The sequence below is a fragment of the Diadema antillarum genome, unplaced genomic scaffold (assembly GCF_040938485.1).
Source record: "Diadema antillarum isolate AM-2024a unplaced genomic scaffold, OU_Dant_1.0 seq00000720_RagTag, whole genome shotgun sequence".
Taxonomy (NCBI): domain Eukaryota; kingdom Metazoa; phylum Echinodermata; class Echinoidea; order Diadematoida; family Diadematidae; genus Diadema; species Diadema antillarum.
The window spans coordinates 2,407,996-2,430,418 of NW_027271624.1; the positions used below are offsets into that span (position 1 = coordinate 2,407,996).

General features: G+C 36.5%; 1 protein-coding gene across 1 annotated transcript in view; it reads left to right on the forward strand.

Annotated features, from left to right (window-relative positions):
* Positions 1-22,423, forward strand: part of LOC139738062 (uncharacterized) — a 45,406-nt gene that overhangs the window by 22,479 nt on the left and 504 nt on the right. The window contains exons 18-19 of the mRNA XM_071648723.1: positions 264-377; positions 22,000-22,113. Of these exons, the coding sequence (XP_071504824.1) occupies positions 264-377; positions 22,000-22,113 (228 nt within the window). The remainder of the gene's footprint in view (positions 1-263; positions 378-21,999; positions 22,114-22,423) is intronic.

A 22,423-nucleotide genomic window follows, 5' to 3' on the forward strand; every position in this document is an offset into this window, starting at 1 on the left:
CAATGCAAGATATTGCCAAGTTCTCTTAGTCATAATCAAGATGATGTTATGCATTTTACGTGTGTGTAAGAAAAATAAGTGCAAAATCCAACTAGGCCTATAATCCCAGTAATTCACTCCCATGTGTCTTTCCCTAATTGCACGTGAAAGTAAAGTATAGTATTCATCATAGGAAAAAAAATGGGTTCAACGCGAAGTGTCGACTTGGTATATAGTTATGATGAAGATATAAAAGTTCATTCATGCCTGTTCTTTCTTATCAGACATAGACGAATGTACCAGCAGTCCATGTGGAGACGATGGAACCTGCCAAGATGGCGTCAATGGATTTATGTGTATCTGTCCGTCTGGATATACTGGAGTCAACTGTAGTTCAGGTAAGACACAAAGTCTGACAGCACATCTGGCTGTTTTTTTCTTCAATAGATTGTCCTCTATCTTTTTGTTTGTTTGTTTGTTTGTTTGTTTGTTGTTGTTGTTTTTTTGTTTTTTTTTTTTGGGGGGGGGGATAATTCAAAATCATTGAAATAGACAGCACATTTGCGTGTAGGCCTAGAATGTGCATGCGTGTGCGTGTGTGTGTATAACATGGCGCCAGTATCTGAAATTTTCTATCATTCCATTATGAATTGTCAAAATGAAAATTGAAATGCAATTGTGCTTTTTACTTTTCTTTTAGAGTACTGAATTTGAATGTGGATGATGCAACTTGCCAATGTCTTTATCGACATTGAATCAGTAATATGTAATATGAGACTTACCAAAATTCAATGTCTGTTTACAAACCGTCAATTATTAGTTTTTTTAAATCAAGAATAGGCCTACTTTTTTGCCTCGTCACATATTGGGAGCCAAATTGTCGGCCATTTTAAAAATCAATTCTTACGTCTTTTTCAATGTACATATCGAAAGTGTCAGACTTTCATCTTTAAAAGCAGCTTGTTAATTTCAGTCTATTGTCTGTACGAGTGAAGACATCCTGTGGGGCATATATTATCATTATTGTGGCGGGCATGTACAGAAAGATACGATTCAATTCAAAGTTTATTTCATTTTCCGACATAACATATGTTTCACTTCTTTTGATAACAGAGAACAAGGTAAATAGAACATAGTGAAATGAAAAGACTGTACAATAATTGAGGACCTTTAGTAATCATACATTGTATAGTAAAAAAGAAACAGAAGTGATCGAAATGAAGTACATGTATACCGTGCGAAAAATGGAGGGACCCACTAAAAAGACAGAGCTTGTAGTGTGTGGGCCCCTCTGGAGAAGAACATTGATGGAATCGAATCATCGTAGATACAAAAGATAACAAAGTGGAAGAAGTCTGGATACAAAAGATAATAAAGTGGAAGAAGTCTGGAAGCCCACTAAAAATTAGATTACCATATATACACTTTTATAGACGCGAACAAACATGAAACAGGACTAGACAACGAGACAACTACTGAAAAAAAAAAGGTTGTACAAGACAAACGGAATGGACAAGACTGACAAACTGAAGACAAAATAGCAGACAAAAATGCACAACAGAAACAGAAACAGAACAACAGAAACAGCGATCTTCGGCAGAAGCATGCCAAGAGAATAAGAGGATAGTTGTAGGGGAAAAGTAATATTTTGACGCCTGAAATAAGACAAGAAAATAGAAAATAGAGGGACGTATGAACAGGAGTCACATACGGAAAGTCAACTTCAAGACGCTATGGGCAAAATGGCATAGGTGACAACATTGCGAGCATCCAGGAAAAAGATACCATTAATTCTTTGAAGAGGGGACAAAGTGAGCAGGTAAGTGTAACTGAGAAAAAAGGCCAAATGGTTAATTCGGTATTGTAGAGTCGTACGATTGCAATAAAAAAGACTTCAGTCTCCTCTTGAAAGAACATATGGATGGAGCGTTTTTTATGTCTTGATTCAAAGAATTCCAATAATTTGGGCCTACATAAATAAGTGTGTTTTTAGCAAAAATCGTTCTTAAAAGAGGTAAGTGAAATTCATTGGAACGCCTAGTAGGATATTCATGAAATGATTGATTTTTTAGGAACATAGAGTCAAAAATAGACGGAAGCAAGTTATTACAATACTTGTACATAAATTGCCCTAAATTAAACAAAAACAAATCTGCAATTTTTAAGAGCTTGTTGGAGGCAAACAACATATTTGTATGAGAACGTACAGGGGAATAACAGATAACACGTAGAGCTTTCTTTTGTAAGAGGAACACTCTCTCTAATAAATTCTGATGCGTGTTGCCCCAAACTAATATTCCATAATTAAGATGAGGCAATATTAACGACGAATATAGCATAAGTAATGATTTTTGTGGAATATGAAATTTCAATCTATTTACAATGCCTATATTACGTGAAATTATATTGCAGACATTATCAACATGTGATTTCCAGGAAAGTTTTTCATCCACAATGACACCTAAAAATTTGATATGTGAGACTCTTTGTAGATGAGAGTCATCTAATACTATATTTGTACTTAAACTATCAACAATATTACTAAAAAGCATATATTTTGTTTTTTGAGCATTGAGTGATAGCCTATTGGCCCTGACCCAATTTGTCACTTTTTTCAATTCAATGTTAATTTTATGAACAAGAAAATCAATATCATTATGGGCAAAAAATACATTAGTGTCATCTGCAAAATGAATAAAAGAGAGGTTTTCGGATACGCGACAAAAATCATTGATATAAATAATAAACAATAACGGCCCTAAGAGACTTCCCTGTGGGACACCACATTTAACTTCTCTGACAACGGAATCATTGTTTTTAATTGTAACGAATTGTTTTCTATCAACTAAATAACTCTTGAACCACTCCAAGGCCTTCCCACGTATTCCATAATGCGATAACTTATAAAGTAAAATATCGTGATTGATAGTGTCGAAGGCCTTGGAGAAGTCCAAGAAAATACTAACTAGATGAGAATGGTTATCGATTGCGTGAACAACTCTATCAACAAAATGCAAAAGAGCATGCGTAGTACTATGTTTCTCACGAAAACCAAACTGAAAATTCGTAAAAACGTCGTGTACCTTCAAAAAATTGATCATTCTCTTGTAAATAAGTTTTTCTAAAACCTTAGACAATGACGATTATAATGAAATTGGGCGATAATTGCTGACTTCGAACTTATCGCCTGCCTTAAATATTGGGATTACTTTAGCTAATTTCATTTTATCAGGGAACACACCATTAAAAATTGACAGATTAAATATATGAGCAAGTGGATCAGCAATCGAGGAAATAACACCCTTAAGTATGAAATTATCTATCTCGTCATAACCAGAACTTCGTTTATTTTCAAAAGAAGAAATTATATCAATAATTTCAAATCTGTTAGTTGGTATAAAAAATATGGAATCAGAATTACGCTGACCTAAAAATTCAGTAAAATGAGAATCTGTTGCAGGAATGTTTTGAGCATAATTTTCGCCTATTTTTGAAAAATAAGAATTAAAAATATTTGCAATATGAAGAGGATCATTAATCGATTCATCATTCAATTTAATTTTATCAATGTCAGAGTGTTTACTCGGAACATTCATGGCCTGTTTTAGGACTTTCCAAGTATTTTTCATATCAAACTTATATTTCGATAATTGCTTAAAGTAATATCTTTTCTTTTCAGAACGTAAAATCATTGTCAAAGTATTTTTATATGATGTATATCTATTCTTCGATCGCTCAGTTTTTTCCAATTTGTACTTGTAATACAAACGATTTTTCCTATTAATTGAACGAAGAATTGATCTGGAAATCCAAGGTAATCTAGGTGTCTTTTTATACTCTGTTCTATTTCTTTGTTTTGGGATTACATCATCTAAATGATGATTAAAAGTTTCCATAAAATTACAAAAGGATATATTAACATCATCGCTGCCAAATACTCCTGACCAGTCAGCATTCTCCAGGGCCACATCAAAACTAGCTAACTTTTCAGGTGAAACTCTACGTCTAAACAAAAGAGGTGAAATAGGTTTAATATGAGCTGGTGTTTTAAGAGTAAAACAAGTCATTATTGGAAAATGATCAGTCATATCTGAAAGGATTATAAAAGAGTCAGGGAGGGGTAGAATATTACAAAACAAGTTGTCAATGAGGGTGGCAGAGCGATCTGTAACACGTGTGGGTTTAGAAATAAGAGGAAGAAAGGACGAGGACAGAAGTGTGTGAAGAAAATCACTAGAGATATTATCATGCTCAGACTTCAGCAAATCAATATTGAAATCACCGAGTAAAAAGCAATCCTTATTTCGGAAAACGTGTGAATTATCAAGATCTGAAAAATAAGTTAAAAAATCATTGGCGTTTGAATTAGGAGGTCTGTATATAATGCCTACCATAAGATTTCTACATCCTGGGATAAGAATTTCTATAAACAAAGATTCAACAACATTGTCCATTCTAGAAATATCTTCATGAACAATAGTATCAAAGGAACGTGATATGTACAATGAAACGCCCCCTCCATTCTTATCAAGCCTATTGTTAACAAACAAATTATAACCCTCAATTGCGAAATAATTTTCTGTATTGGAAGCTAACCATGTCTCACTTAATCCGATAACGGATAGCGACTGGCTTGCATCAGATTCTAATAGAAATTTTAAATCATCAAAATGTTTATTCAAACTCCTTATATTTAAATGTAACAAAGAAAACGTGTCCTCAGAAAAATTATGAATCATATCTTTGCATTGATTCACTGTAATATAATTGCACAACATATTTTGAGTGAAATCATTACTAAGATCATGAGGCAATTCATTTGCAGCTGTATTCAGGCTATCGGTAACAAAATCATCGTAAGGGGTGGTTCGTGTACTGGTTAACCCACTAACTGGGTCAGAATCTAAGCTTGTGTTTCTAAACAATTCAAAAAAATCATCGTTCGATACGGAATAAAATGGAGCATTCAGAAAATTAGCCATAATTAAAAATACGAGACGAATTTTTAAAAGTCTGCGTTATTAACAAAACTAGGATGTCGTGAATAAGTGGACGATACAAGAAAATACCCAGTCGCCGGGATGTGGCAAGACGCTGGAGTAATCTACGAACATGGGTGACGTCAAAATTATGATAAGCAGAAGATCGCTGAAGAGACGTAGAACGTGAAACGAGAAAGGGCTGAACAAGGTAAGTAAGAACACTGAGAAGCATGGACAGAAAAAGACATAGAACACACACAACATAATAAGAATAAATCCAGTCTCTCTGTGGGCTTCCGAGACGACAGCAAAAACATACATACACAAAAATTTGAGCCGACATTAGACAAGGACAAACGTGGCTTGGCTATTACATTCGATCAATTTCCGGATCATCAATAATATACGATAAGTACAGAATAGCTCCAAAAAACCCCAGGCCAATAATGTACCTTCTCGGGCACTTGTTAGCACACCGCAGGTCTGAATACGAAACATATTTTCACACCAATGCCGCCAATGGCATCATTATAACAGTGGTAGTGTGTGTATGCATGGCGTGTGTAAGCAGTGTTTTAACATGCGAGAGTATGATTGTGCTTGAGAGTGTGAGATTTGGGTGTGTGTGTGCGTGTGTGTGTGTGTGTGTGTGTGTCTTAACGTGTGTGTGTTTGACGTGGGCGTGGCTGCGAGTGTAGTCAGATAAGCAAAGGGTTCGGTTCAGTGCAGACGATACTGGGACCGTACAAGTGAACAATTGCTGTACAAGCAAGTACTGTACTTCACATTACACCAGTTTGGCAGAATGATGAGTACGCAGGAGTTGTGCGCATATGAATATGCAGACAAGCGATAAAGATCTAACGTACGGATAAAAACTTGTAACTTTTCCAAAAATTGTCACAATTAAGAGGGGGATCAGACTTGTAGTAATAATCATCTCAAAAACAAAATGGATGGGGGGGGGGGGGTCGTTTATAAAATGCAATATATTCCTCAACTGGTCAAAGTACAACCCAACAAGGATTACACATGTATTGAAAATATGATACAGACAACTGAAGTTAATACACACTACAGACACAATCAGTTGGAACCCCTGGAAATCTTTTGTTCCATTGTGTAAATATGGTGGGGGGGGGGGGGGGGACACTCGCAACTGCATAGCCTTTCGGCACTGAAAAAATGAAATTCACTATTGTCGTGTACAAGATATCACTGCAATATTCATGTATATCATTCATTACATCATAACATCAAGTTTGCGTAATTCCCCAACACCAACAAAAAATAGATAAAAAGAAAGAAATCCGAACAGTTACATAAATCTAAATTCGTAAATCCAATTCATCTCTAATTTTACAGGATTTTCAATTAAAGCATACCACAACATATCATATTGTTAAACAAAACAATATTTTGTTGGCATTACCTTATATATGTATATATATTTTTTTGAAAATAGAGGAGAAAACTTATGACCAGTAGAATTATCTATCCTGATTGCACTGTTATGTTTTGCAAAATAATCAAAATTATATGGATATCCTCATCAGACCCGACGGCAGTTGCTGTCAGAAAAACAGTCGAAAACACAACCGCAAACAATATCATATTGTTAGACAATAACATCACATTGCTAAACGACATATCCTATTGCTAGACAAAGCAATACTTTGTTGACATTTCCATATATATATATATTTTTTTTTGGAAAAAAAAATAAAGGGGAAATAACTTGTAACCAGTGAGAATATTCATCCTGATAACATTTCCATATATATATATATATTTTTTTGGAAAAAAAAATAAAGGGGAAATAACTTGCAACCAGTAACAATATTCATCCTGATTACACTGTAATGATTTGCAAAATAATCAAATTATAGGTATTCTCAATTCAGACCTGACGGCAATTGTCGTCAGAAACACGGTCAAAAACACAGCCGTAAACAATATATCATTTTGTCACACTATACATCATATTGCCGAACAACACTGTTAGGCAAAGCAATATCTTGTTGGCGTTTCCTTACATTCTTTTTTGAAAAAGGGAAAAAAACTTATAACCAATAACATTGTTAATCCTGATTACACTGCAATGTTTTGCAAAATAATCAAAATCATGGATATTCTTACTTCAGACCTAACGGCACTTGCTGTCAGAAACACGGTCAATGACACAATCGAAAACCATACATTTTCATTCTAATGTCAATAAATTCCATATATATTATTTTCATTACACAAATTAATTGATCTTCAAGTGTGTTCACACGAGAACGAAACTTTACAAACGTGACAGTAATTTTCCATGTAATGTCACATTCATAACACTCTGTAAAGTTGTCTATCTGATCACATCAAACACACAGGGAATACATACTATATCAAAATGAAAATTTGAATTCCATGATCACAAAACATGAGTTTTCATCTATTAAACCATAGCAAGTTGCGCAATACAAATCCTGCATTACGCCAAAATTCATTTTTGTTATCATAATATACTCGGATTCTTTTTCAAAACGGATGTACCCCGGTTAAAAAAACAAAAACAAGAACAAACAACAAACAACAAACAACATTGCATCCAAAGTCATATCGTATGACATAAAAACGTGTCATCCTTTCATTATATTGATGTGCAACTGTTCAGACACGTTTTGTATTCAAGTAACATGCCCCCTGTATTCATTTTGTTTAACCATTCACCATAATATATACTTCACCCATCAATTATAATTCTAATGAACTTAATATACTTCCATATCAAAACTGCACCATGCATATTATCCATGATAAACCAAAGATTACTCTTACAATAATCTTCCAAAAAGACCGAAAGCAACACAACACTATAATTGGGCTTTAGCACATCAGGTAGTTTTCCCAAATAAGAAATACACACTTGAGAAAGTATATTACTTAATCAAAGCTAAAAATAATTTACACAGGAAGTTCACAATAGGTTCTGATCCTTTTCAACAAAAAAAGTACACTACGGCCTCTATATTACCCAATAAAAGAGTGTGAACATATTTGTGGAGGCCAGCCATGCAACGAAAATACAAAATCCACATTATTACGCAACTAAGTTGTGTTGTAACCAGCAGATATGCGACCATGAACACACAACCAGAACGTAATACACTGTAACGTTGACTCTTGTTTTGTCAAGTTCCTAATGAACTGCAGTAGAATTTAAACAAACAATGTCCTATATTACAAATTCCAGCATTTCGGGTGAGAGTCACCTTCCTCATAATCTCGGATCCTTTTCTGAGAAGAAAAAAAAAACACACCCTAATTCATGTTCCATCCAGTTGCCTCATAGACACAAAAACCAATTTATACATTCCAGACCATGACCGCATCACTTTGCGACTCTCAACTCAATGTTCTGTTGTTAACTATATATACATTCCCGTTACTTGGCACATAATGCCGCATATACACAGATATGCATTCGTGTTGCCACCATTTCTTTACCAAATTTACCCCCTACAAATGACCTTAACAAAACACAGTGTTACAAAATACAGTGTATCAGTTTAACCCACTACAAATGTCCATTACACAAAAACTTTGTATATTTGTGGAGGTCAAACCAAATAAACAACGACAAATATTACCCCCAAAAATTAGATTGTTTTACAGCGTTGATTGAAAAAAAAAAAATGTCTCGTCCTTTATTACTAGCTGATACATAACCATAAGCACACAACCAGTACATTAAATGTGAGGTCGATGCTTGTTTGCAACCATGAATACAAACCAGTGCATGATATACATTCCAGAGCATGACCGCATCACTTTGCGACTATCAACTCATTGTTCTGTTGTTAACTATATATACATTCCCGTTACTTGGCACATAATGCCGCAAATACACAGATATGCATTCGTGTTGCCACCATTTCTTTACCAAATTTACCCCCTACAAATGACCTTAACAAAACACAGTGTTACAAAATACAGTGTATCAGTTTAACCCACTACAAATGTCCATTACACAAAAACTTTGTATATTTGTGGAGGTCAAACCAAATAAACAACGACAAATATTACCCCCAAAAATCAGATTGTTTTACAGCGTTGATTGAAAAAAAAAAAAAAATGTCTCGTCCTTTATTACTAGCTGATACATAACCATAAGCACACAACCAGTACATTAAATGTGAGGTCGATGCTTGTTTGCAACCATGAATACAAACCAGTGCATGAAATACCTGTAAGGTTGATGCTTGTTTTGGCAAATCTCTAATAACCTCGAACAGAATAAAACGAAGGGCTTCATACATACTAAAATCCAAGTATTCAGCAGAGGTAAGAATCGCTTTCCTCTTTAACTCTTCTCCCTATTACAATGAATACACACTAATACATATTCAGTTCCGTTGACTCGTAACCATAGGAACCAATTTATGCACTCCATGTCTCAGCTGCATTGCTTTGCAACTTTAGAATGTCTGATCCTTCTGTTGTTATAGTTTGGGTGTTTCACATTCCCGGAACGCCGCCTGTAAGCACCCTGCGCACAAGATGCCATTTATAATGAAGTCGTGTTGCTCTTATCAGCTCACCTGAAGAATACAATGCCCAATTTGTTTACTACTAGAATTCCTGCCGACGAAAGTTACAATCATTAGCTACAACAATAACGCAGACATTGAAGACAAATTCCGATTTCCGTTTTCCAACACAGATAGGACTCGAAGAAAATTATGAATTCAAACTTAACTTAATCATTTTACTGTGTATCGCTGTACAAAGGGAAGGGAGAGCAAAACGATGGCCGCGTTTCATTTGGCAGAAATCAAACTGGTCCTGATCAATCTGAAACTCAATCTCCAACTACCCTCCACGCCGATAGGGAAACCTTTTCTCTGCATTCCAACAGAACTTTCACCCCGACCACTTTTATTCTGGTTGATTTATTTTCATTCTTCCTCATGTGATAGGCCTTTTGCTCCAACTGAAAGCGTTTCTTTTTGAGTGACGCTGGTAAGTCTGTTGCGAGCCGGAAGTTAGGTCGAGCAGGGGCTTGACCTCTCGTAGTGGCGGGACGCATATGCATTCTCTGGTACGCATTCCAAACCGCATCTCGATCAAACATGGCGCCAAACCTTACAATAATCGGGTCAGGGCCACGCCTGCTCTGTTCGTCACTACCAGCCACCGGACGTCTAGGGAGGCGGTGCGCATTCACCACAAACATTCCTTGCACTTGTTGCTCAGAAAAACCAAGCTGTTTAATTACATCTCTCACAACTTCAACAGCCTTTTCGTTTTGCCGATTTTCTACTCCATAAATCAACAAATTAAGTTTCCTGTCATGCAATTCCATTAAAAGTATCTGTTCTTTCAACTCAGCTTCCATCTTCACTCTATCTCTTTTCATCTGGGGTAAAGTGTCATTCTCAATGGTAGTAAGTCTTGCACTCGAGTCTGAAACAGCAGTTTGCAACTCAGTCAAGGTATTTCGTATGTCAGATACTTCAGTACGAATTGCATTAACGCTCACTGAAAGCGTTTCCAGTTTATCCATAATTTTTTCAGTGACCCTTGTGAATTCGGATGTACCGGTATTGATTGTCGCATTTGTTGGAAAATTATACAGATATTTCTCCTATTCTCAAGACAGTGTGTTGATGTTGTTGTGTAGATAGCAAAATGTATGACTGTTCATGAGTCGTGCTCATGGTATTGTTGGTATTATTGGTATTTAGTTGTTCGCGATAATGCCAGTGGTGGCTTCCTCTTGTTCCACCATTCACTATCGTCGAGTTGGTATTGGTGTTGTACGGAATTGTGACGGAGGTGTGATGCACTTGTTCCGCCTCCCTGTTGTGTGGTTGCTGGTGACTGTGTGTTGATGTTGTTGTGTAGATAGCAAAATGTATGACTGTTCATGGTATTGTTGGTATTATTGGTATTGAGTTGGTCGCGATAAGGCAGTGGTGGCTTCCACTTGTTCCACCATTCACTATCGTCGTGTTGGTGACGGAGGTGTGATCCACTTGTTCCGCCATCCTGCTGTGTGGTTGCTGGTGGTTGGGTGCCCTGCTTCTGCCGTGTATGTTGGTAATGTTTGGGGTTGTGGTGAGGGCTTGTGCGGCACGTCTGTTAAGGTCTTAAAGTGTAACTCGGTGCCTAGGCTTCTGAAAATGTGTCTCGCATATAGAGCGCCACCTGTTAGTGGGGCAGATATGTGAAAAAGATGCTCACATCCGGCGGAAAGTATGAAATTTTGCCTATAGGGGTATGTTGAGGCGCTGATTTCAAAAATTGCCGGATCCAAGAGATCTGGCCACGGGGTCTGCCGCCATTTTGAATTCCAATATGGCCGCCGTCAAAGATCCCTATCTTCAATTCTGAATGACATTAGCCATTGGAATTTGATGTATAAAAGCATGGTGACATGACGACTTTAATAACAGAGTTATTTGATACGTCTTACAAGCTGCATGGCAGCCAATTTGAATTTTTATACATATTTGCCATGTTGGAGTGTTGAAAATCTCTATCTCGGGTTTGTAAATTAGGCTACCTGATTGAGCGCGCGTTTGTAACTGATAGAGTGCGCGCTGCTGTATTTACATTGTGACGTCAGTGAAAGGTGCATTATGCTTCCTTTTCGCTGCACTTTTTGACATGCCCGTGAATGTTAGTCGTGATGTTTGTCTTTGTAGCCACATTGGAATTCAAAATAGCAGGCATTGCGTTTGTCAGACACATCACATCAGTTATTATTTTAACTCAGTATGTTAAAATACTTGTTTACACCTAATTTCAGGGTCACTCACCACTTAGAAATCGAGATAGGGATTTTGAATATTTCGTCGAGGTGGCCATATTGGAATTCAAAATGGCGGCCATTTGATGTTTGTCAGACACTCCAAATCAATCTGTCATCAAATTCAATGTGTCAAAATGCTCTTGTGTACCAAATTTTGGTGGCACAGGTCATTCAGAACTGAAGATAGGGATCTTTGAATTTGTTTTGTGATGGCGGCCATATTGGAATTCAAAATGGCGGCCGACCCCGTGGTCAGATCTCTTGGATCCGGCAATATTTGAAATCAGCGCCCCAAAATACCCCTATATGCAAAATTTCATATTTTCCGCCGGATGTGAGCATTTCGACCAATTTTTGCTACATATCTGCCCTACTATGTGGTTTTGGATAAGTTTATAGGCCAGTTCTTTCTGTCGTCTGCTCACATACCATCCATGGTTTTGAGTACGTTATCAGCCAGTTCTTTCCGTCTTCCGCTCGCTTGCTATAATAATTGCACTTTGAAAGTTTTGAAAATGAATGGCAGAGTATTGTTATTGTGGTGTTTGTTCCTGTTTACATCGCTATTTGAGTGTCAGTGTCAACCACGTCCAGGCAGAAAATCATATGATGATGGCGAAGAAAGGTTCGGCGAATGGCAAGAAGATGGACAGTCATTTGCGTGTCGAGGCAGTGGTGATGCTGGCATTCCAGCTGCAGTATTTCAAATCCAACCTACTCGGCGTTAGCATTCCAGACTCATTTTTTTGTACTTGCTGTAGTAGTGTGTGATGATATAAAAAGCAATGGATTGTACTTAGGACTATAATCATATCGATGATTGTTCAACTTGAGTTGTTTTCAGTTGCCAAATAACCTCTGTGACTTGGAAGTCATTCTGACTGGGACTGTAACAAGTCTCCCAATCTTGCCATTTCTGATGTATACATGCATGTATATGTTAATTACATTCCAGCTATTCCACTTCCAGTTGACCTATTCAGCATTCTATTCCACGCTGTAGTATTGTATTTGTTGTAGTAGTGTGTGACGGTATCTAAATAAACTAATAATCTGTACATATTCTACGATCGTCAAAATTTACAATGTAAGTTGCATTCAGTTGCCAAAGTATCCTCCATGAAAAGTTTTCTATTTAAACATTTGTTAAATATCTACTTTGGAGAGTCATTGTACCTGGGAGTGTGACAAGGTTTCAATCTTGCCATTTCTATAGTCATTTGTTTCACGATTTCACGGGTATTTCAGCTTTTTATCAGCACGTATTTGTTTATTCATATAATTCCTTTTTTTATTTGATGCATTAGTGTGCAAAAATATTGTATGTAAATGTTCACTGTTACCATTAGACACAAGCAAATTCGGAATTTGTAATAGGCTGGGTTTTTGCTCTTTTTGTTCTCAGTGTCTTAATAAATATTCGCTAAAGATATTTTCTCAGCTTTTGAGTAATCATAATGGAATCTTACACATTAGAGCCTTTGAGGGCAGATTTAGAAACATATAATATGCATTGCATTGTCGAAAAGGGCATTATCAGTGATGGCATATGACGCAATACAGTCGATGTGTAATTCAAAAGAATAGTGTGGTAATCCTCCCCTCCCAAACAATGGCGGAAATTTTCAATGACTTTTTCTCTTCAATTGGAAAAAAATCTTTCTCAAAATATTCCTCTTTCTAGTAAATCTTTTAATAATTTTTTAGATACACCTAACTCCCAAACTATATTTTTTGACCCAACATATAAAGAAGAAATAATTAAGATTGTTGCTAATTTGAAAGAAGGAAGAAGTCCTGGCCATGACGGAATTGACAACTATTTGATAAAAAACATAATTCCTCAAATAGTGGATCCCTTAGTACAACTCATCGCTTACAAGTGGCCATGTGCCAAATAGCATGAAAATTGCGAAAGTAATTCCTATTTACAAGAAAGGGGAGAAGGATGATGTCAATAACTGTAGACCCATATCTTTATTATCTTCTATTTCTAAGATTTTTGAAAGAATAGTTTATATCAGGACAGTACGTTTTCTTAAAACCTTCGACATATTCTTAAACTTTCAATTTGGATTCAGGGAAAATCACAGCACAACACACGCACTACTTGCCCTCATCGACAAAGTCACACACGCACTCGACACGCTTTCACACACAATAGGTATCTTCTTGGACTTCTCCAAGGCCTTTGACACGATTAACCACGGAATACTTCTTGCCAAACTGTCTCATTATGGAATACGTGGAAAGGCCTTGGAGTGGTTCACGAGTTACCTATCAGAAAGATCCCAATTTGTACATGTCAACGGCTTTGACTCTCAAAGTAAAACAATTGCATGTGGTGTTCCACAAGGGAGTTTATTAGGCCCATTGTTATTCATTATTTATATTAGTGGTTTTCATAGATCCTCGGAGAAACTACATTTTGTATCATTCGTATTATTCGCGGATGACTCTAACCTTTTTTTCTCACTCTGACCCAAACATGTTAATAAGAACAGTCAATGAAGAACTGAAAAAGGTTATACAATGGATATACGCAAATGATTTGTCATTAAATATTCAAAAAACAAAAGTTATGCTTTTTAGTAATTCTTTAGATAGCCTCCCAGGCAAAATAACATTTGATACTTCTCCTTTCGAAGAAGTTTCTTCTTTTAAATTGCTTGGTGTTTGCGTCGATAACAAGCTTTCATGGAGGAATCATATTGATAACATATGTAAAATTATATCACGTAACATTGGCGTAATGAATAGATTAAAATATTATCTTCCTTCATCCGCATTATTAACTCTTTATTCTAGTTTGATACTACCTTATTTAAACTTCGGGATTCTTGCTTGGGGTAATGCATATCAGATGTTACTTGATAAACTTCTTTTATTGCAAAAGAAAGCGCTAAGAATTGTTTTTTATTTACATACCCGAGAACATACAGATGCTTTGTTTTCTGACCATAAAATATTAAAAGTAAATGATTTGTATGTGTTTCAACTTGGCCAGTTCATGTTTAATTACAACAGTAACTCTTTACCTAAAATATTCCACGATTAATTTCATCGAAACAGTCATGTTCATAACTATCCCACGCGACGATCCGACGAATTTCATCTTCCATTAATGAGAACCGCACATGCCCAAAATATATTTCTTTATACCGGACCCAGACTTTGGAATAATTTAGATAATAGTTTAAAAGATTCCCCCAAATTTGTTACATTTAAATACAAACTCAGAAAACATTTACTTTCTATTTATTATCTTAGATAATTTAAATTGTTTTAATTCATGCTTGAGCTTTCACCTGTCCTGATGTCGCAGCACTTGGCGTGTTCTGTTTGCAGACTTATCTTCTTTCTTCTCTCCTCTTCCTTTCCTGTCTTTTGATCTTCGTAGACTTGTATTGTTACCGTCTTTTGTTCTTCGTAGACTTGTATTGTTACCGTCTTCTCTCCTCTCGGTACTGTCTCGCGTCTTACAGTGTATACGTGTGGGTAATCGAATGTGTGTACGAACGTGTTGTCTTTGTTATATTTTCCCGGTACACGTGGTTCAGTGAGCAGTGTCCGGGCACTAGCATTGGTATTCTATATTTTTTTTTTTCCCAACCGGTGTATCTCAAAATAATTACATGTTTTTATATCAGTTACTCATTATTTGTCTAGCGATCCACGTCCGACAAGCTTTGCTTTTTAGTGGATCACTATTTTCCATAATCGAATTTATTTTCCGCTCGCCCACGAAGTATTTATACAGTGTTTTTCCTAAATATTTTACATGTTATATGTTGTTCTATAATTTGTCTCGTATATACATGTATATTACATGAACCTTTTGCAAACGTTTGAATAATATTATTTCATCACATGTATACTTTGTACTAAGTTTTTTTGATTTTCGATGATTGGAAATAAACTATGATTGACTCCGTGATTGAATGCTCAGGAGGGGACTGAAATGGGCTCCATAACATACGTGTGTGCAATGTTTCCCTTGAACTATCAAAGTAGATTATTGCACACTGTAAAACGTACATACACATGTATTGTCACTCTGAGGTGACCAACCTTATTTATGTATGATGCACGTCATGTCAAGATACATTTTAATATTGTATTGCTCGGAAAGGATTTGATATACTGTGCAGTGTGTATAAGCGACTGTCAGCAGAATCACGTTATATTTTCAAAGCTTACCAACTCATTTATATCAGAGCTTTTATATTTGCTATGGTTTTAGAATAGAAAAAGTACATTTATTTTGCATGCCTATATTTCAACATGTCATAAATAAAGAAATATTATAATTTTCTTCCCTACTTACAAGATTCCATCATTATAATACAGTATGAAGTGCGCTTATTTCTTAAGAGGCGTTATAGATGAAGAGGTGGATGACAGATGAGGAGATGACGGATTAAATAGCACTGAAAGGGGGGGGGGGGTGGAATGACAGGTATGTGTGCAAACCATCATACTGACAACCTAAATTTAAGAAGTGAAAATTGCCATCTTTTCACAATTTGGTTTGGCAGCTAATCTATGTATAACTTCATATATGTGAGTGTCTCGTGTCAGTGTGTTGTTAACGCGTGATGTGCATGCTGCGAGTGTCTTGTATGACTTTAAGCAGCAATATGATACTTGTAGATGTTAAAACCTCTACAATAGTATTTGATATACCAAGCAACTTTTCCTTATCATAATGACTTGTAAAATGTTTGTACACTTAATAATCACAATAGGGATGATCATTTCTGTATGCAGGATATTTTGTGGGGTGTTTTCGAGAACAATCATGTGCAATAAACCGCACATTACTTGGAGCAGATATCAATATGTAGGTCTACACGTCAGGTCCTATGTGAGCAGTTCTTTTCTATCATTTATTATTGTTTCTGTTTGGTATAATGTATCAACAAACACCTTCGAAAACATACTTATTTGTTCACCATTAATCGTGGCTGATTTTGCAAATGTGAAATAAGGAAATCATCAAGAAAGAAAGCAGAGATAAAATAAAAAGAAAAGTGAAAGCATGGGGAATGAAGTTTGCAGTTCCAGATATAATTGTGGATTTTACCATACAAGCAGTATAGATACATCACCGATCAGCAAAAAAAGAAAGACAATAAAAATGATGAAATCACTTTCCTTCGCTGCATCAGTGGCCACCATCTGGGGTTTTAAAGTGAAAAACCACGGAGGACCTTCCTCATCTTGGGATGTAAAACAGTCAGGAATGTGCTATAGGCAAAAATTGAGCAAATAAAAGTCCACAAAGAAAGAGTTACAAGCCAGCAAAACCGTTACATTGTTTATGTAACAATACAGTGTTAGGTGTTGAATTACTCTGGGGTTGCTACCTGCCATGTAAAGTAAAAATCTTTTCAAGAAGATGTCAAAAATATGAACATTACCCTCCTCCCCCCCCCCCATCCGACATAGCAAATAAAAATTGTATTTGTATCACGTTGGAATTTTTATGTATAAGTTGAGCATTGGCGATCTTCCTAGTTTATTTTCCTTAATGTTTGTTAAAAACAGTGAAATTCATAGTTACCCTACAAGACAAAGTGGATCATATCACTTTTCCCCCGTTCGTACCGTCTTAGCCCTTAAGACAATTACTTCTACCGGTCCTTCTTTCTAGAATGAGTTAGATTCTGTTCGGCTGCAATCAAGTTCTCTAAGTTCCTTTAAGCAAAATCTAAAAGCCAATTTTTTTAATTCTTATGTATAGTTACTTGCCGTGACCATTTTGATGTATCTGTTCTTATTTGCAATGATGCCTCGCTCGAATGACATCATTTTGACCACATATCTTTGACCAACGGAGCAATTAGTAGCATTGAATCCCTGAGTTTTACCTTGAACATCATAAACTATTTTGTACATTCCGTAGAGTTTATTATAATCTCGACATACCGATTTTCGCTTGTGTTTCGTCATCTTTCGTAATTAGCATGTAGTACTAAACGCTTATATTATTTCTTTGGAACCTACATCACAAGCATTGCTTTTTAGTAGGTTCCTCATATTTGCACATAATTTTATTACATGTCCTTATACATTTGTGAAATTATGTCTAAAATTGAATGTTGTGTTATACATATTTTACTCCGAAATCAAATGGAATATGAAACCTGAGTATGGAATGTGGAATATGGAACTTGAATTTAAAAAAAAGAAAAAAGAAAAAAAAATATCATTCATACATTCACCTTCTAATATAGCATTGCATCAACTCTGTTACTTCTGGTTCTGGAGAAGATTTGGGTGTATTTTGTTCAAACAGTCCCGTATGTTGAGGTCTTTGGATTTGGTGCCCCATCAAACAAAGTGAGATTCCTTTACCCAGGGATGCTATCTCCCAAATTTAAGTTTACTTGAGATGTGTATGTCATAATTATATTTTTCAAGAAGATGCTGGAAATGTGAAAATTCTACCTCCCCCTACCATGGACACGCCTGGATACCGCCATAATCTAACATGAAGCTTCTAACTTAACTATATATTAATTTTGCCTAACTCTATCATTTGGTTCTTATTATTGAATACCAAAAAAATCCATAATTTCTTATGTAATTATTTGCACATTAATTTTGGTAATGCAATATATTTTGATAATAGAATTATTGTGCACATTCATTTTTTTCCTTTAAAAATCATGTACATAGTAATCTGATATTTTCTGAGATTTCGCTGAACGCTGAAAATGATTTTGATTCATAATTTATAGCAAAATATGTCGAAGAAAAATTAATAAATCATACAAACAAAATGAGAAATACATTATGAAAAAAATCGTAATTATTCTATTTATCGTTGATTTTGTTCTTTTTTCTTCATTTTGTTCTTTTTCTTTTAATGTATCAAACCTATAGTTCATGTCTGCATCCCCCTTCCTATTATATTCTGAAGTACAGGCATCTTGTCCTCATATTGTCCGTGCTCGTATGTCTCGAGATGTGGTGTGCTGCGTTGTATAGTAACTATTTTCATTCCTTAGTTCTTTGTGCAAAAAAAAAAGAAGAAGTTTGTTTCCTTTCTTTTCCTCTCTCCAGTTTTCGTCTAATCTATTTCTTTAGAAAGGTTATACTCTGAGGAGTACATGTCAAGCTATTGCTTTCTAGTGAACTCCTACGTTCTTCAGTACGTGTTATTAATCTGTAATACTATAGTTCTTGACATGAATTTTGTTATTTCGTTGGTAACAAGGTAAGGTCCTTTGCCTTTAAGTAGTTTGTATTCTTTAAAGATTTCATTTATATCATATTGAAGAACTAGTGAATTCAATTGAATTGAATTGAAATGAACGTGCTTGATGATGACAAATGTATTATTTATCATGATATACCGCTAGTTTGCAGGCACACACCCTTGTAGGTCGTAAATGAGTCTGCACCACAGGACCACTGGCACTGAGCCTCTCTCCCATGGGAGATTGGCACAACGAAATGTGTGCTCGACCGCTGCATACGCATCGCTCTGACACATTTTCAGAAGCCTAGGCATCGAGTTACACTTTAAGACCGGGTGACACTTTAAGACCTTAACACACGTCCACTCATGGCGACCACCAGGGATAATTCCGCCCGACCATCCGGGGGTTGCATCTCTTTTATTGACTTCTGAGTCTTCTGCATGAATGATCCCGAGAAGTCTAGTCTTTCTTGCCAGCCGTTTTCTGTAACTATAGAGAACAGAGAGTTCAACAACCCGAGTAGCTTAGTCCTTTCTTGCCAGCCGCTTTCTCTCAGATCCAGAGAGGACACCTGTGTCCAACAGCACAATTATATTATGTGGGGTGATGTGGAAAAGACTTGAGTGTAAAGATCATTACCTTTGTTGTCCGGATCAAATGCTCACAATGCAGCCACAAAATAAAGAATTAACCCCCTCGAAACCACATTCCCAGAGTTCGAATGAATCTGTAAACAGCAGGTTGTGAATATAGTGAGGACATTTTCAATACACCTGTTGGTAGACCTTACCCGTCTCTGTAAAGGATCTTTGATGAATTAACCCCCTCGAAGCCACAATCCAAGAGCTCCAGTGATGCTCTAAATAACAGGTTGTGAATGTGGGGATGACAGTTTCAACAGACCTTTTTATAGACCCTACCCTTCATTGAAAAGGGAGACCATGTAATCTTTAGGCTGCGTTCACATAGTTTATTCGGGTATTCGGGCTCGTTTTTCGAGGGCACGCGAATAGCTTGAATCGAACGATAGGATTTCCTCACACCGGTTCACATAAGAGGGCACTATTCGAAAGTACGAATAGCTGCGAAAAGTATAGCAAAGTGGGAATCGAGCTTGTTCGATTTTCTTGCAGCGTATGCCGTCTCTCGTTTATGAAATAATGACACTTTTGGTCTGGATTTGCCCTTTAGCAAAAATAAGCATGTAGACTGACATTCTGATGCAGTTTAGAAATTGTTAATAAGATTTGCTGGGATGTAGGAGGAAGAAATCCTCACTGCATGGGATGGTGAGTTGACGGTGCGGGTGGCGGTGTATTCGGTGCCCGAATACCGAATAGCGAATAGCGAATACCGAATACCGAATACTTCTATGTGAACGCAGCCTTAGGTACGGTAGAGGAGTGAAGTTCAATACACTGGAGTGATCAATGGATAATGCAAGCCGGGTTTTCTATAGGGCCCTACGGATTACGTAAGAATTCCACTGTTAAGTGTTGATGCTTTTCGCCTGCATTATTTGCGCAACATGTATAAGAATACAAGAGTCACTCCCAAGCCATCACTTAGCACAAGGCTCAAATTGTTCCTCTCATAAATTCAGTAGACCTACTTGAAGTTTGAGGTCTAATCCACACCTAACACAGATACTACTGACAAGATGAGGCTGCTCACCTTTGCTCATCAGAAAACTGTTACGTGTCGGGATATCCGCTTTGAGATATAGATATTCCTTTTCCATAATGCTTGTCATTCTCCCGTGTACTCGTCACTTCCGCTCAAAATCAAAGTACTGTACTAATAAAAGAATACACACAATTTGAATGTAGCCTCAACTTCTAATATTTGATCATTTAAAAACTAATGTAGGCTGTACATGTATTCAGGAATGACAATGGGCCTAATATACCAGCGCAGTCGTGATAAGAGTTGTTGTTGTTGTTGTTGTTGATGGTGATGATAATGTGGTTTTAGTATGTCTTACTGTTTTATAGGCATGTCTTACCATTGCAGTTGTACCAGAATGAGTGAAACATTAGGTATATGTTTTGTGCTTGGCCTGCATTGGTTTTGTTGTCTATAATGGAGCTAGCGGTCGTGGCTGTGATAGGTAGGCATGTTTACCATCACAGTTGGTTCTGCAGAATGAACTCCATGAACACAAGGGAGCATATTGTTTGCGTTTACATATATAAACATTCAAAAAGCTGCATCACTTCAGTTATCCCTCGCATTTATCCCCAAGTTGATTTACATCCTTCGTGTTTATGGCAGGTTAATGGTGTGTTAATGGTGGTAAAAAGAATCAAATATATCGTACTGTATGTTTGAAAAATGATTCAGCAGCACAAGAAAGAAGAATACAGCTGCTTTCTTTCTTTCTTTTTTTGTTGGTGGATGTATCAATTTTATTGTTAATATGGATTTCACATTGAATGAAGCTCAAATAAAGAATATTATAAAACAAAAAAAGTGTGTGTGTGTGTGTGTGTGTGTCTGTGTGTGTCTGTGTGTCTGTGTGTCTGTGTGTCTGTGTCACACATACACACACCATAGCTTCTGACCATACCAGCATTGAGAATCGGGGGTTTCTGGGTCGAACGCTTTACTAGTACTTTCTATAGCTCAGTCGATAGAGCACCAGTTTAGCAATCATGTGGTTCGAATCCCGATGGAATCCCATTTTCCTTCCTCAAGTTTTTGCCGATATATCATTCGTTTTCTGGTCAGTTTTCCCTTGTTTGCGTATATATATATATGTATATACACATGAACGGGCATACATCAATTGGCTAAAACTATACACGACGGGGTGGTGCGCCGGGGACGTATAGCTGTCATGTACGTACGAGTTGCAACCCCTTTATCAAGCTTTCGAGCTTGGCCCTTCGTCAGAAATTAAGTTGCAGCTGAGTGTAATCGTGTGTATATAATTATGTGTGTGTGTGTGTGTGTGTGTGTGCGTTTGGTGTTTGTATAAAGAATGTATAATAAACATTCCACTCTACCTGTTCACTCTTGATAGACATAGACGAATGTGCCAGCAATCCATGTGGAGCCAATGGGACCTGCCAAGATGGCGCCAATGGATTTATGTGTCTCTGTCCGTCTGGATATACTGGAGTCAACTGTAGTTCAGGTAAGACAAAAAGTCTGACGTCATAAAGAAAGGTAACAAGGTTCTATAATTACATGTATTGAATTGATATAACCTATGGGAGTCGATAGCAGTCTTTAGATTTAGTGTTTATAAACCTTCAAGAAAAATCAAACAAACAAACAACCTACTACCCACGTTGAATTGCAGCTGCCTATGATATCCCATTAAGGAAAAAAAAAAGTTCTACGTTTGTTTGAGTTTGTTTGTCGTGTGCAGCTACATGCATTTGTCAAAACTCCTTGTAACCATTCATGATAATCAGTCGCATATTAGAATTTTCCCCACTGGA